The sequence below is a fragment of the Synchiropus splendidus genome, chromosome 1, assembly GCF_027744825.2.
Source record: "Synchiropus splendidus isolate RoL2022-P1 chromosome 1, RoL_Sspl_1.0, whole genome shotgun sequence".
In the NCBI taxonomy this organism is placed as follows: domain Eukaryota; kingdom Metazoa; phylum Chordata; class Actinopteri; order Syngnathiformes; family Callionymidae; genus Synchiropus; species Synchiropus splendidus.
Window position 1 is genome coordinate 33723308 of NC_071334.1, and position 12622 is coordinate 33735929.

The 12622-nt window shown below is 45.3% G+C and overlaps 2 protein-coding genes and 1 long non-coding RNA gene across 3 annotated transcripts; 2 read left to right on the forward strand and 1 right to left on the reverse strand.

Moving 5' to 3' along the window:
• The first annotated feature begins 166 nt into the window (after window positions 1-166).
• Window positions 167-2442, forward strand: LOC128752417 (uncharacterized). Its single transcript, XR_008413662.1, has 3 exons — window positions 167-1916; window positions 2033-2152; window positions 2257-2442. It is a non-coding gene; the product is annotated as an uncharacterized LOC128752417 (long non-coding RNA).
• A 24-nt stretch (window positions 2443-2466) lies between these two features.
• On the forward strand, window positions 2467-7540 carry LOC128760280 (NLR family CARD domain-containing protein 3-like; the record flags this gene model as incomplete). Its single annotated transcript, XM_053867576.1, has 7 exons — window positions 2467-2674; window positions 2792-4574; window positions 4658-4831; window positions 4960-5133; window positions 5218-5391; window positions 5578-5624; window positions 6490-7540. Coding segments are annotated over 7 exons (3078 nt in total), but the record flags the coding sequence as incomplete, so codon positions are not given.
• Window positions 7541-7871: 331 nt separating this feature from the next.
• Window positions 7872-12260, reverse strand: serpinc1 (serpin peptidase inhibitor, clade C (antithrombin), member 1). The gene is made up of 8 exons (XM_053853577.1): window positions 12190-12260; window positions 10647-11020; window positions 10368-10583; window positions 10168-10305; window positions 9555-9773; window positions 9091-9265; window positions 8959-9023; window positions 7872-8190 (listed from the first exon to the last, which is right to left on the reverse strand). The coding sequence occupies exons 2-8, from the start codon at window positions 10989-10991 to the stop codon at window positions 8014-8016; spliced, it is 1335 nt and encodes a 444-aa protein (XP_053709552.1). The 5' UTR covers window positions 10992-11020; window positions 12190-12260; the 3' UTR covers window positions 7872-8013.
• Window positions 12261-12622: the final 362 nt, after the last annotated feature.

A 12622-nucleotide genomic window follows, 5' to 3' on the forward strand; every position in this document is an offset into this window, starting at 1 on the left:
CAGAAGCCGCAAACCATTGTGATTTTTCATGCAAGTCCTCCATAACTGTTACTTCTGTCTTACAGCCACTGGGTGCTAAGCTTGTGTTTTTCAAAGGGTGAACCTGAGTGCTGCCGCTGTCCCTCCCCCTTTCCTCCTTCATCTCTTCATCATTTGTGGTCCTCCATCACCAGACTGGCTTCAAACAGGTCTCTGAGTAGTGGCTCCTTGTTGCCGTGGCCAGTGTGATGACAGCTCTTCCGATATGTTTTCGGAAGAGCCACACTTGCCCACTCTATATCATATCCATCGTGTCACACAGGACAACAGAGACGTGGACCACCGACTTGGCCTGTGACGGCAGTAGGAACTGCAACAAATGGATGACAAAAACATAAACATCCTTTCATAATTTTGATAAATACCAAAATAAAGAACAGCCTAGAGCTATGTCAGAGAATCTGGCGAGGTTGTACACATGAGTGAGATTACCTGGTCTTGGTGTTCCAGGTTTAGTTCTTCTTCCAGTGGAGAAAAGAAAACGCAAAGCACTAGATTGAAATTTGTCTAAAAACAGGTGTTGTGATGGGTGTCAATGGGACTAAAATGGTCCTAGGGTCTCCGTGCAGGGTCAGTGAGAAACATGTCATTTGGAAAGATCAACATGTCAGAAGTGACTGAACATTTAAATCGTAGAATCTCTGGCTTCTGGGGGGGAAATAAAAGACTAAAAGGACCATTTCTGATCAGACACCTCCAAGGTGAAACCGAAAATCAGAGACATGTCCTCAACTGCAGCAAAGATGTGTCTCTTGAGTTAATCATTAGATGTTGGAGCAGTATCACTTCATAGTTTATATCAGTCACTATAACAGTGTCAAAGTGCGTTTATTAGCACCGTGTTTGGAGACTTCTGGTCAGAACAAGGTGAACAAGGCTTGAGGATGGACCACAGACTATAGGAGAGAGACGTGCTGCTCTCAGGTCAGTGACTCTCACTCTCCACACAGTGAGCAGCCAGTTGTTGAGGTGCTAGTATGAATCAAATGTAACTGCAAGATCCATGTTGATGTGCAAAGATCTTTTTTAAAGACACTTTTGGTGTGTTCTTTTGTAATGATCACTATAATCACAGTAATAATTCGAATAATAGTACCAGTGCAAAATATTTAAATGTTGGCCATCAGGTGCAGATGGGGCACTACATCAGTTGCTTGAAAAGTTCTCTTGGGTTTGTGTATTTCTGAATCATCCGACGAACAGAAGAGTCACACTTTTTAAATAACTGCAGCCAAATAAAGACTGAGAGATCCATATCCCCATGTCCAACAGCCTGACTTCCACGCTACTATTACAGTGTGTGTGTGAGTGTCTCGGTTGTAAAAGTACTTTGGACCAGCAGATGAACAGATAGGATCCACCTTTGATTTGTGGGCATTATACTTACTTACTGATGTTGATGATCATGCCACAGACACACATGCTTCACATGATGGTCTCAGGAAAGAGCTGCATTGTTTTCAACCGTTTCATTATATGAAATGATTTGGGGAAGAGAGTGGAAAAGAAAATGGCTGAATTCTTAAAAATTTTTTTTGTACTGATTCTCATGAGCCATGTTTGTGTGAAGGTGAAGACTTTGCTGACACTCACTGTGAGGACAGAGTCCCCCTTAAATGTCTTCAAGATGAGGACCATGATGAGCAGACCAGAGTGCCGAGGTAAGAGAAGGTCCTTCAAGATTTTCCTCTGATTCTGATTTTCCCTCTATCTTCACTCTCACCAAAACATCCATGTCCAAGATCAAAGGAGCAGCCAAACCCTGCCGGACCTGGACCACGATCTGGACCAGTACCCAGACGTGTCTCTCTCAAGAGTGATAACTCGAAGGGGATAGGCATTGACTTCAGAGGAGGAGCAGAGCTTTCGGGTTCAGGGTGAGAATCTTGGGATAGAGACTCATGAAAACACAAAATTACAATGTAGTGAGACTCCACATCAGCTAGGGCATTGATGACTCAGACGTGAGAACTGATCAAAGTTGTTTCATCAGGATTCGTCAAGAGGAACCAGAAGAGTTTAGACTCTGCGGTGACTCTCCGAAGTCTCTGTGTGACCACTCTGTATGGTGTTCCATGGAGGTCCAAGCTGGACTGAAGTCATCATGGGACAGGTGAGATGGTGGCCTGTCTGGAGGTCTGGGTGGAACCTCCTAGTAAGATTGTCTCATGTTTGGCAAGAGCCTGTCGACTGTCAGACTCCATCTCTTCTTCTCAGAGAGGATCATCAGAGCACAGGACCTCACAGTAGCCTGGTGCATCTCTCACATGTGGACTCCGCACGGCTGGTATGTACATGTACAAGCAGAGGTCGTCATCTGAGAGGTTCCTTCTGTTCATTCTCACTTCAGATCCAAGTTCAAAGTTTCTGCTCTTTTTGGTTCTGGAGATGTTCCACTATCACTCTGACTCATCTCTTATGAGATAATTCCAGCTGCTGGAGAAGGAGTTCTTCAGTTATGTGCAGAAGGAGTTGGACAGAGTATGGTGGGTTCTGACTCCTGAAAAACCAGAACCTCATGAGACTGAGGAAGAAAAGCAGCAGTGGAGAAGCATCAGAGAAGAATTCTTGAGGATCACAGTTCATCTCCTAAGGAACATTAAGGAGGAGGATCTGGCTGACCGTCTGTGGAGCAGTAAGAACAATCAAAAACCCCGGACATGAAGTTGAAAGACGTGCATCTGACCTGAAGCACAAGATCACACTCTGGCTTCACCTTCAAGATTCTGTTTTGTCTTCTATCTTCATTCAGGAAGTTGTGCTGCAGAGTGTGGACCTCAACTGAAGAAAAGGCTGCAGAAGAACTTCCAAAATGTGTCTGAAGGGATCTCTAAAGCAGGAACCTCTGCCCCTCTGAATCAGATCTACACAGAGCTCTATATCACTGTGGGGGGCACAGGCCAGGTCAACCAGGAGCATGAGGTCCGCCAGATTGAAGCAGCGACCAGGAACCAGACCAGACCAGAAACTACCATCAGACAGGAAGAGCTCTTCAAACCGGACAGAGACCAACCAATCAGGAGCCTGCTGACAAAAGGCGTGGCTGGCATTGGGAAGACCCTCCTGACACAGAAGCTGACTCTGGACTGGGCTGAAGACAAAGCCCACCAGAACTTTCAGCTCATGTTTCCTTTCAACTTCAGAGAGCTGAACCTGCTGAAAGAGAAGAAGCTGAGTTTGGTGGAACTTGTTCATCTCTTCTTTCCTGAAACCAAAGAATCAGGACTCAGCAGCTTTGAAGGAGTCCGGGTTCTGTTCATCCTGGACGGTCTGGACGAGTGTCGACTCCCTCTGGACTTCAACAGTCAGGTCCTAACAGAAGCTACAGAGTCCGCCTCAGTAGACGTCCTGCTGACCAACCTCATCAGGCGAAACCTGCTGCCCTCAGCTCACCTCTGGATAACCACACGACCTGCAGCAGCCAATCAGATCCCTCCTGAGTGTGTGGACATGGTGACAGAGGTCAGGGGGTTCACTGACCTCCAGAAGGAGGAGTACTTCAGGAAGAGGTTCAGAGATGAGGAGCAGACCACCATCATCTCTCACATCAGGAGCTCACGAAGCCTCTACATCATGTGCCACATCCCCATCTTCTGCTGGATCACTGCCACAGTTCTGGAGGACATGTTGAAGAGCAGAGAGACCAGAGAGCTGCCCAAGACCCTGACTGAGATGTACATCCACTTCCTGGTGGTTCAGGCCAAAGTAAGGAACAGTAAGTTTGATAAAGGAGATATGACAGACCAACACTGGACTCCTGAGAGCAGGAAGATGATGGAGTCTCTGGGAAAATTAGCATTTGAGCAGCTGCAGAGAAGAAACTTGATCTTCTATAAAGAAGACCTCACAGAGTGTGGCATCGACATCACAGCTGCTTCAGTTTATTCAGGAGTTTTGACCCAGATCTTTAAAGAGGAGAGAGGGCTGTACCAGGACAAGGTCTTCTGCTTCATCCACCTGAGTCTCCAGGAGTTTCTGGCTGCTCTTCATGTCCACCTGAAGTTCTTCAACTCTGGAGTCAATCTGCTGGTGGAAAAACAAACATCCAAATCCAATAAAACCAGGACACCTAAAGAGATTAAACTATTCTACGAAACAGCAGTGGGCCAGAGCCTAGAAAGTCCAAACGGACATCTGGACTTATTCCTGCGCTTCCTCTTGGGTCTTTCACTGAAGACCAACCAGAGTCTCCTTATAGGTTTGCTGACACCAACGACAAGTGACTCTCATATTTGTAAGAATACAGCTGAGTTCATCACAAAAACGATAAATGGGGATATATCTCCAGGGAGAATCATCAATCTGTTCCACTGTCTGAATGAGCTGAAGGACACTTCTCTGGTGGAGAGGGTCCAACAGCTGCATAGATCAGGTCATCTCTCCAAAGGTCTGTCACGTGCACAATGGTCTGCTGTGGCCTACATCTTACTGTCCTCAGAAGAAAATCTGGACATGTTTGACCTGAAGAAATACTCTGCTTCCGAAGAGGCTTTTTGCAGACTGAAGCTTGTCATCGAAGCTTCGAAGAAAGTTTTGTATGTCCACCAAACCTGAAACATCTCGACTCAGTGGCTTTATCCAAAACACCATGATTAAATTGTGCTTTTATTTCTCTCAGACTGGCACGTTGCGAACTAACAGAGAGAAGTGGTTCCCTTCTGTCCTCAGTCCTCAGCTCTCCGTCCTCTAGTCTGACTCAACTGGACCTTAGTCACAACTACCTGTATGATTCAGGAGTGAGGCTGCTGTGTGCTGGACTGAAGAGTCCATACTGTCACCTGGAGACTCTCAGGTCAGTCTTCTTCTCAGTCCAGCTCAAGTCTTTACTGTTTTTAATATAAACTTGTTTTTCAACCCAAAGTGTTGAGAGTTGAGTTGTAAATGAGACAAAATCTGGAGAACGTATGTTCTCTGTTGCAGGCTTCGATGGTGTGGACTATCAGAGGAGATTTGCACTGATTTTTCCTCAGTCCTCAGCTCTTCATCCTCTCGTCTGACACACTTGGACCTGAGTGACAATCAACTGTTTGATGTAGCAGTGAAGGCTCTGTCTGCCGCACTGGAGAGTTCACACTGTCACCTGGAGACTCTCAGGTAAGTGCTGCCTGACGTGGACTGTTCTCATGTCTCCATGATCCTCTACAACACTGCATGAAGGTTGTTTCTCCGTCATTCCAGTCTGTCAGGGTGTCTGATCTCAGAGAGAGGCTGTGCTTCTCTGGCCTCAGCTCTGAGATCCAACCCCTCCCACCTGAGAGAGCTGGACCTGAGCTACAATGATCCAAGAGGACCAGGACTGGAGCAGCTGTCTGCTGGACTGCAGAGTCCAGACTGGAGGCTGGAGACCCTCAGGTATGGACAGAGCAGCAGAACTCAACTAGTGAGCTCCAAAGAGCTTCAGACTGAACATAAGCTTGTCAGGCTACTCATCTGTATCCAAACTCACCTAGTTTCTACATTTGTTCTCCAGCTGGATATCAGGACATCAGACAATAGACACTGATGATCCACTGGAAATCATTGTGTTTCTTTCTCCAGGGTGGACCACGGTGGAGAGCAGAGGTTAAGAAGTGGCCTGCCCAAATGTAAGTCTTTCTGTGTTGCTTCAGTGAGAACTCCAAAACATCTGCAATATGATCTATTAACTCACCAGTTTCGCCTGCTATTAGTTCTTGAGGGACTTCAAACGGAGTCTTTGACTTTACCTGGTCCTGAGACCTAAATGCACCGTTCCTTATGAGAGTATTTATGTCAGGATTATAGGGACTTGAGAGTCGACGCTGATTGTGTGAGACGATAGGTGGTCGGTGCTTGTGTTGTGTGTATTTCATCTGTTAAACAGATGGGCATTTGTCAATAAATCATTAAGTAGGTGTGGATGAAGTATTGGAAATAAAGTGCTTTCCCCCTCTAGAGGGTTGTGGTACATGGAAAAATGCAGTCGCCAACAAGTGACGACTTCAGAGTCCAGAGAGTGAAGGAGCAAACAATTCAGCACACGATAACTCATTCAAGCCTCCTTCAGCTACAAAGTCCTATCTGATACATTAACGTGTTAATATAATGTGCTACTCACAGTTTTGCACAAACATTTCAGCGCTGGCATCAAACTGACATGCCAATATAATGCGTCACTGTTGCCTTGGAGAGAACTGCAAGACTTAGGCAGCACTAAGTCAAGCGTCTCGTCTGCTTTCATGTCAATGTATGCGAGATGTTTGCTACACCCTCAACATCGTAAACTGCCTCATGACACCATGGAAATGTTACTTATTAACTGGCTCACGTGACACCTCATCTTTCTCTCTTATGTCCGGACTGTACGTGCTTGTTGTGCTGGATGCTCGCTGAGCCAATATCAAAGACTAGGGGGCATTACTGCTCCATCCTTTCACTAAGAAGTCACTTTCTCAACACCCCTCCTTAACCTGACTTCTTTCTCACCTGCAGATTTCTGTCCGCTCACACTGGACCCAGCCACAGCACACCGGCACCTCCAACTGTCCTACGACAACAGGACGGCAGAGCATGTGACCAAAAATCACAACCACCCAGGACATTCAAACAGGTTTGAGCGCTGGGTTCAGGTGCTGTGTGGAGATGTTCTGACCGGTCGCTGTTACTGGGAGGTGGAGTGGAAAGGAGAAGCTGACGTCGTAGTTACTTACAGAAGAGAAGACGAATCTCTTTTTGGATCCGATGACCAGTCCTGGAGTCTGAGGTGCCATGATAAAGGTTATTGTGCCGATCATGATGGAACATTCACAGAGGTCGAGTTCAAGTCTGGCACTAGAGTCGGCGTGTTTGTGGACTGTCCTGCTGGAACTGTGTCCTTCTACACAGTCTCCCGTGAAGCTCAGCACCACCTCCACACCTTCTCCACCACCTTCACTAGACCCCTGTATGCAGGATTTGGACTGAGCTGGCCTGGTTCTTCTGTGGCTCTGTGTGACCCTTTTAATCTGTAGACAGGTGGTCTGGGTGCGTGGGAGTATGGAGCGCCGAATGTTAAGTAAAACTGAAGACACCCAGCTTTTTCCTGATCGAGCACAAATCTTTGCCAATATTTTCACAGATTTAGCAAATATTTGTTACGTTTGAGACATTATACCTTACACATTGTTTCATCTCTATGTTAAAGCTACATGCTAAATTTAAATCTTAAATGTAAATATTAAATCTAAAACCAAATATTAAATCAAAATCTACATATTAAATCAGTTTTAAGGATTTAGACGCCCCTTTCCTCCAAGTGGAGATTTAGGCGCTCTCTTCTGCTCCTAGGATTTTGATTTAATATTCAGATTTACATTAAGCATTTAGTTTTAACAAAAACCGAGATTAAAAGGAAGAAAGAAGAAGAAAACAGTAGACTACATTAGCTTAGTGTCACAAGCAGTCTCATGTGTGCATGTATTTTAGTCTTGATTTGCACGTCAGATTGTGTGTTTATTATGTCAATATAGAGGCGACAGTTTTGTGCTTATTGTCAGTTAAACAATCAATGAAAATACTTCCTGAAAATGTCTGTGTTTTTCCTACAAATTATCTTCCAATATGCAAATTACGGAAGTATTATTCAGGCATAAAAGGACAGCCAAACTTCGCAAATACTAAAACCAACGACTCCAATAAGCTGCTGCATCATGTAAGACATACAGTGAAAAGGATTCTCTTCCACATATAGGGACCGCTCAAACATTCTGAACAGTCATAATAGACACAACTTATATTGCTCACCTGTGGTTTTACCCGAGAAGACCCTCACACTATAATATAAACCTACATACCAGGACTCCTCCCCTGGAGAGGACATCACCTCCACTGAGACATTTGAGGATCACCAAGCCATTGTTAAGGTACAATTGGGATTGGAAAGATTAGAAGTGATGTTATCTATCAGTAAAAAAGAACGGGGTAGTCCAAAGTAAGTGTCATGAATCCAGCATCATTGAAGCAGCAGCGATTGTGACTTTATTGGTCACAGGGGTTGGCAACACGGCCAATAAACAGGAGCGTGTTGATGGTGGACTCCCTGATGAAGAGCAGGAACGGACGGTCCGCCAGGAAAATCTCCCGGTCTAAATTGAAGGAGCGTCCAACGGCCACGATGGCAGTGGATGCAGCCGCCTCGCTGCCCTCTTCGTTCACCTGGAGAGGGAGGAGAGTAAACACAGTACCCTATGAGCTGAGACCCAAAGTGAGAATGAAGGTGGCATAGTTGTCTTAAAGTAACTCCTGCGATTCTGAGTCCGTTATGTATGCACTTTGTTAGACCTCCTTAGGCACTTTGTTTTCCTCCCACGGTCCAAAAGAGACTGTGTAAACGTCAACTCTCTGTCATGTTAGTGTGTGAGTGGAGGGCTTCTATATGTGATGGCCCAGTGACCCATCTCCAGCCTCAACACGTCAAGTTCCAGATTCCTTTTGTTGAACTATTTAAGTAGCAAAATAACAAATGAAGGTCAGCAGTTAACTGTCAGTATACACAAACACGTATTGCCGTTGCAAGCAAAGGTCGACGCCCACACATGAATGCTGAGTCCACTGCGTGCCGACAGTCCCTGTGTACCCACACACATTTGTATCTCTGTCCTCCAGGGAGCGTCTCATTGCCATAATGCTCTGCCCAGCCTCTCACTCTAAACCTAACCATTCAAAACACATGGCTCACCTCAACCAGGACTCCGAACCAAACTGAATTGTAATGACTTAGTTATTATGACGTCTTCATCCTCAAACTGAGGCTTGGATTTGGTTCCTGCACAAGGTCCTTTTAAGAAGGTGTTTTGTCAAGAATTGGTCCCCACAAAAGCAGATTAACAGGTACACACACACAAATGTTACGGTTATCGACTGAGGCGTTCAAGACCTTCTGAAACCTGGGTGTCAAAAGCATGAAAAGTTCATGTCACTGACCTCCAGGAAAGCTTTGTGGAATGCATCCGAAATAAAAAGACTCATGCTTCCGTCTTCCAGCATTCCTGCAAGCACAAACACAGTTCTTGCTTCACAAACAAACGGGAAGAGAATCTCAAACCTGGTTCTTACCCGGCAGACTGGCCTTGTCTGGATCGAAGAGGTCCGTCAAACCCATCTTTCTCAACTTATCCTTCAGACTGAAGCTGTCCTCCACTTGAAACCGAGGAATGTTCACGGAGACAGTGATTTCCTTCATGTTGTCCACCCAGGTGTTGAACTTCTTCAAGTCAAAATTTGCCTCTACCTTAATGACAGCAGGAAGGTGTGGCAGGTTAACAAAACATTCAGTGGTGCCTCCTGAAAATCTGACAGCTGGTTCAGTAGGTAGCTCCAAAGAGAGGTGGAGGCCATCAACCCTCAACCCAAGCAATCTTTCTCCTAATGCCACACGCTTGAGTGGCATTCCACCAAGGACAAATGAGGTGCATCCTCCCTTCATCCATATCTACAGGTCCTATAGACTTCTACCTCAGTCATTAAAAAGATGAACCATCCCTACTTCCGACCTTTCTGTGAAGACAGGTTCAGATTACCTCTCTCAGTGTTGTGTCTCTGCTCGGCAGGAGCAGCACCATGGTGATGTCATCTCCCAGGTACGGCATCTCCAGCAGCTGCACCTTGTCCTCAAGGAAGTTCCCGTATCGGAACTTGGTCTCCTGGTACATCATGCTGACTGAGCATTTTCTCCCAGCGTTGATATGAAAGTCAGAGCTGAAAACGTCTTCTTTGCCAAACTTGTGTTTCCACTGACCCTGAAGAAACAGGAAGTTGGGGTGAAACCAAATATTTTTTATACGCATCCAGAATTATCTACTCGCTGCACTCGCCCAGAGCTCAGGCTAGACTCTTCATACAAGCCAAGCGGGAGTGACACACCAGAGACATCAAAAAATACAGGCCCTGGTGTAGCCATCCATTTCTGGGCCTAAGTTTGCCGAGAGCTTTGCTCCCCAAATTCCATTGTAGAAAATATGTATCTCATCCAAAGTTTGGGATGATGACTGATGCAAGGGCTAAGCTAGTTCTTGGTGGCCTTCTACATGTAGTGGGAGGCTTTCAGTCTGGAGGTCAGAACCAACACTGAGTGTTGGGGTGGTTGTTCCTCACAACCGTTTTCAGAGACATGCTCCATATTTGTGTTGGCACCTTGAAGTAGATTGTGTTGACCAGAACAAGAATCGTGTTTGTGTCCAAAACTCCTTCGGGAAGAGTCTCCTGGATGCGGTTCTGCGTCTTGTTAGCGATCCAGTTGTTGATGGTGAGGCGGGCCAGCTCTGGGTTTTCCTTTAAAAGAGAACTGGAGTCACGTTTCATCTTTCAACTCAGGGAGTTCTAAAGAGACAGACCTGGAAGCTGAGAGGCATCAGCTTGGCTCCGTACACGGTCTCGCTAATGTTCTGGTAGGTCTCATTGAAATGCAGAGACTTCTCTCCAAAGAGGCGGTTAGCGGACGTCAACACCGTGGTCTTGTCCTTCTTCCTATAGAGACGACAGTTGAGTTTGGCAAAGAAGAAGTGGATTTGATCCGAGGTTTTCTCTTTGACGGAGTCAAACTCAAACACCTGCAGGGAGAGGAAAGGTTGAATCAAAATCCAAGACGTCCACTGATCCACCTGTTTGCTCACCTTCATGATCTGCTCCAGCGTCTGGTCGCAGGCCCCCAGCTTGGTCATGGCGAACGCCGTGGACACACTGATGGGGGACATGAAGATGTTGGACTCCGGGGTCCTGCTGCTGGCCAGCTCTTTGAAGATGGACAAGGCGAAGCGGCTGTTGGCCTTGGACAGCTCCCACACCCGGGGGTTGGTGTTTTCAGGTATCGGCTCCTCTGTTGGGCCATCAGGCTCCTGGGTGCGGTAGATGCAGCGCGGCTCAAGAGGAATGTCTTTGGGTTTGGCGTCGCAAATGTCGAACGCGGAGGCGACCGAGACAAGCGACAAAAGTACCAAGAGCCAATCAGATGGCTTCATCTTGTGGCAGTTCACTCCTCGTGACGTCTCTGCGAAAGAGAATGTTGTCTGTAAAGTAACAACCACCGACGTAGAAATCCATACACATTGCTCCAGTTAAACTCTTGTGCTTTAATCGTCTGTATTTTTGTACACTTGCTGACCAAAATGTGGCCTGTAAGAGAATGACAAATGGCCTGCAGACAGAAGGAACCGTGGAGAACTGAACACAACACTCAGCACTTGGCTGGCTTTTTCTGAACTAACCACTAAAACCCTTACTTCAGTCGTCTTCAGTGTATCCCTCGCCAAACATTTTTACAGGGATGTAACCGCTGAACAACTATATCGATTTTTAAGTGGAAAAACAACTTTGACATTTGATAACAGTAATAATATTTAACAACTTGCATACTTTACTAATAAAAAGAAATGCCAAACTTGCTTATAAATAAAGCTCTATGGATACAAACAGGCACTTGTTCCATTGCATTCCTCTGTATTATGTCATCATTTTGCTCTCTGTCTGACCTGTTTTCTGCGACTGTGCTTCAAATACACCTCCGTTGTTAAAGTTGTCGCAGTGAGTGACAGGTGATCTGGCACCTGACAGATTGGATCAAACCATTAAGGCATGGGGGGACTCTGATTCTTGAACGCAAAATGTTATTGATAATACATTTTAAATTATATTTGACAATATTAAAAAACAACAAAAACAATTTCTGTGATGTGCCTTCAAGTACCCAGGTAACCCCATCTAAAATTTTAATCTGTTGACAGAGCCTTCCATTGACAAGCCTTATACATTTGGTTCCTTTGACAGAGTAATTCTGTAGGTATGCCACCTTTCAGTGATCAGAAGTATCGGCCAACTGAGCTAAATGGCTACATTTTATTAGCATTAAGGAAGGCAACTTTGTTATATAAACAAACAGCTCAACTATTTGATGACTATAAACTTGAAGCCTCAAAGTACTCAATATAACTTATATCATTGCTTGAAATCCTGATTGAATTTTAGATATTTTCATCTTCTTCTTCTTTTCATTTGATCATGCACATAGGAACTGAGCGGTACACAGAAATAACTAATGTGAACTAAGGGGTTTGAGCCACAGAGTGAAACAGAAGGGAACTTGCTGCAATGATTCAAGTGTAAAAGGAGTATAAAATAAGGTCAAATCATCTTAATTTATATGATATGAAAGCATCTTACCTTTGCAGCGACTGAACGGGCAGATGTATGTGTGTAACAGGTCAGTGTCCTGGGGAGCAGGGAATAGCGGAGATGACCTTTGAGACTTCGATCTGTTTATTGATCAGAATTATTTGCAAATATTGCGGGTGCGCGGTGTGGCCAGCAGATGACGCCACACCACCCATCGAGCCCATGGTAACACAAAAACGAGTGGAAAATATACTCAGGTTTCACCAAAAACGGAGGCTTATCTATGATGTGGGTAAGGAATCTCTTATCTGTATTTGATAGTATGGGGTTTTAGAAATTGATTTTTACACAATGTATGTCCGTTTGTTGATGAAACCTGTAAAGTTGTCATTTCAGATGGGAAAGAAGGTAGTTAGATATTACGCTATTGTACTTTTGTCACCAACAGACGTTTGAACTATTGAAGTGAGCCACAAACATT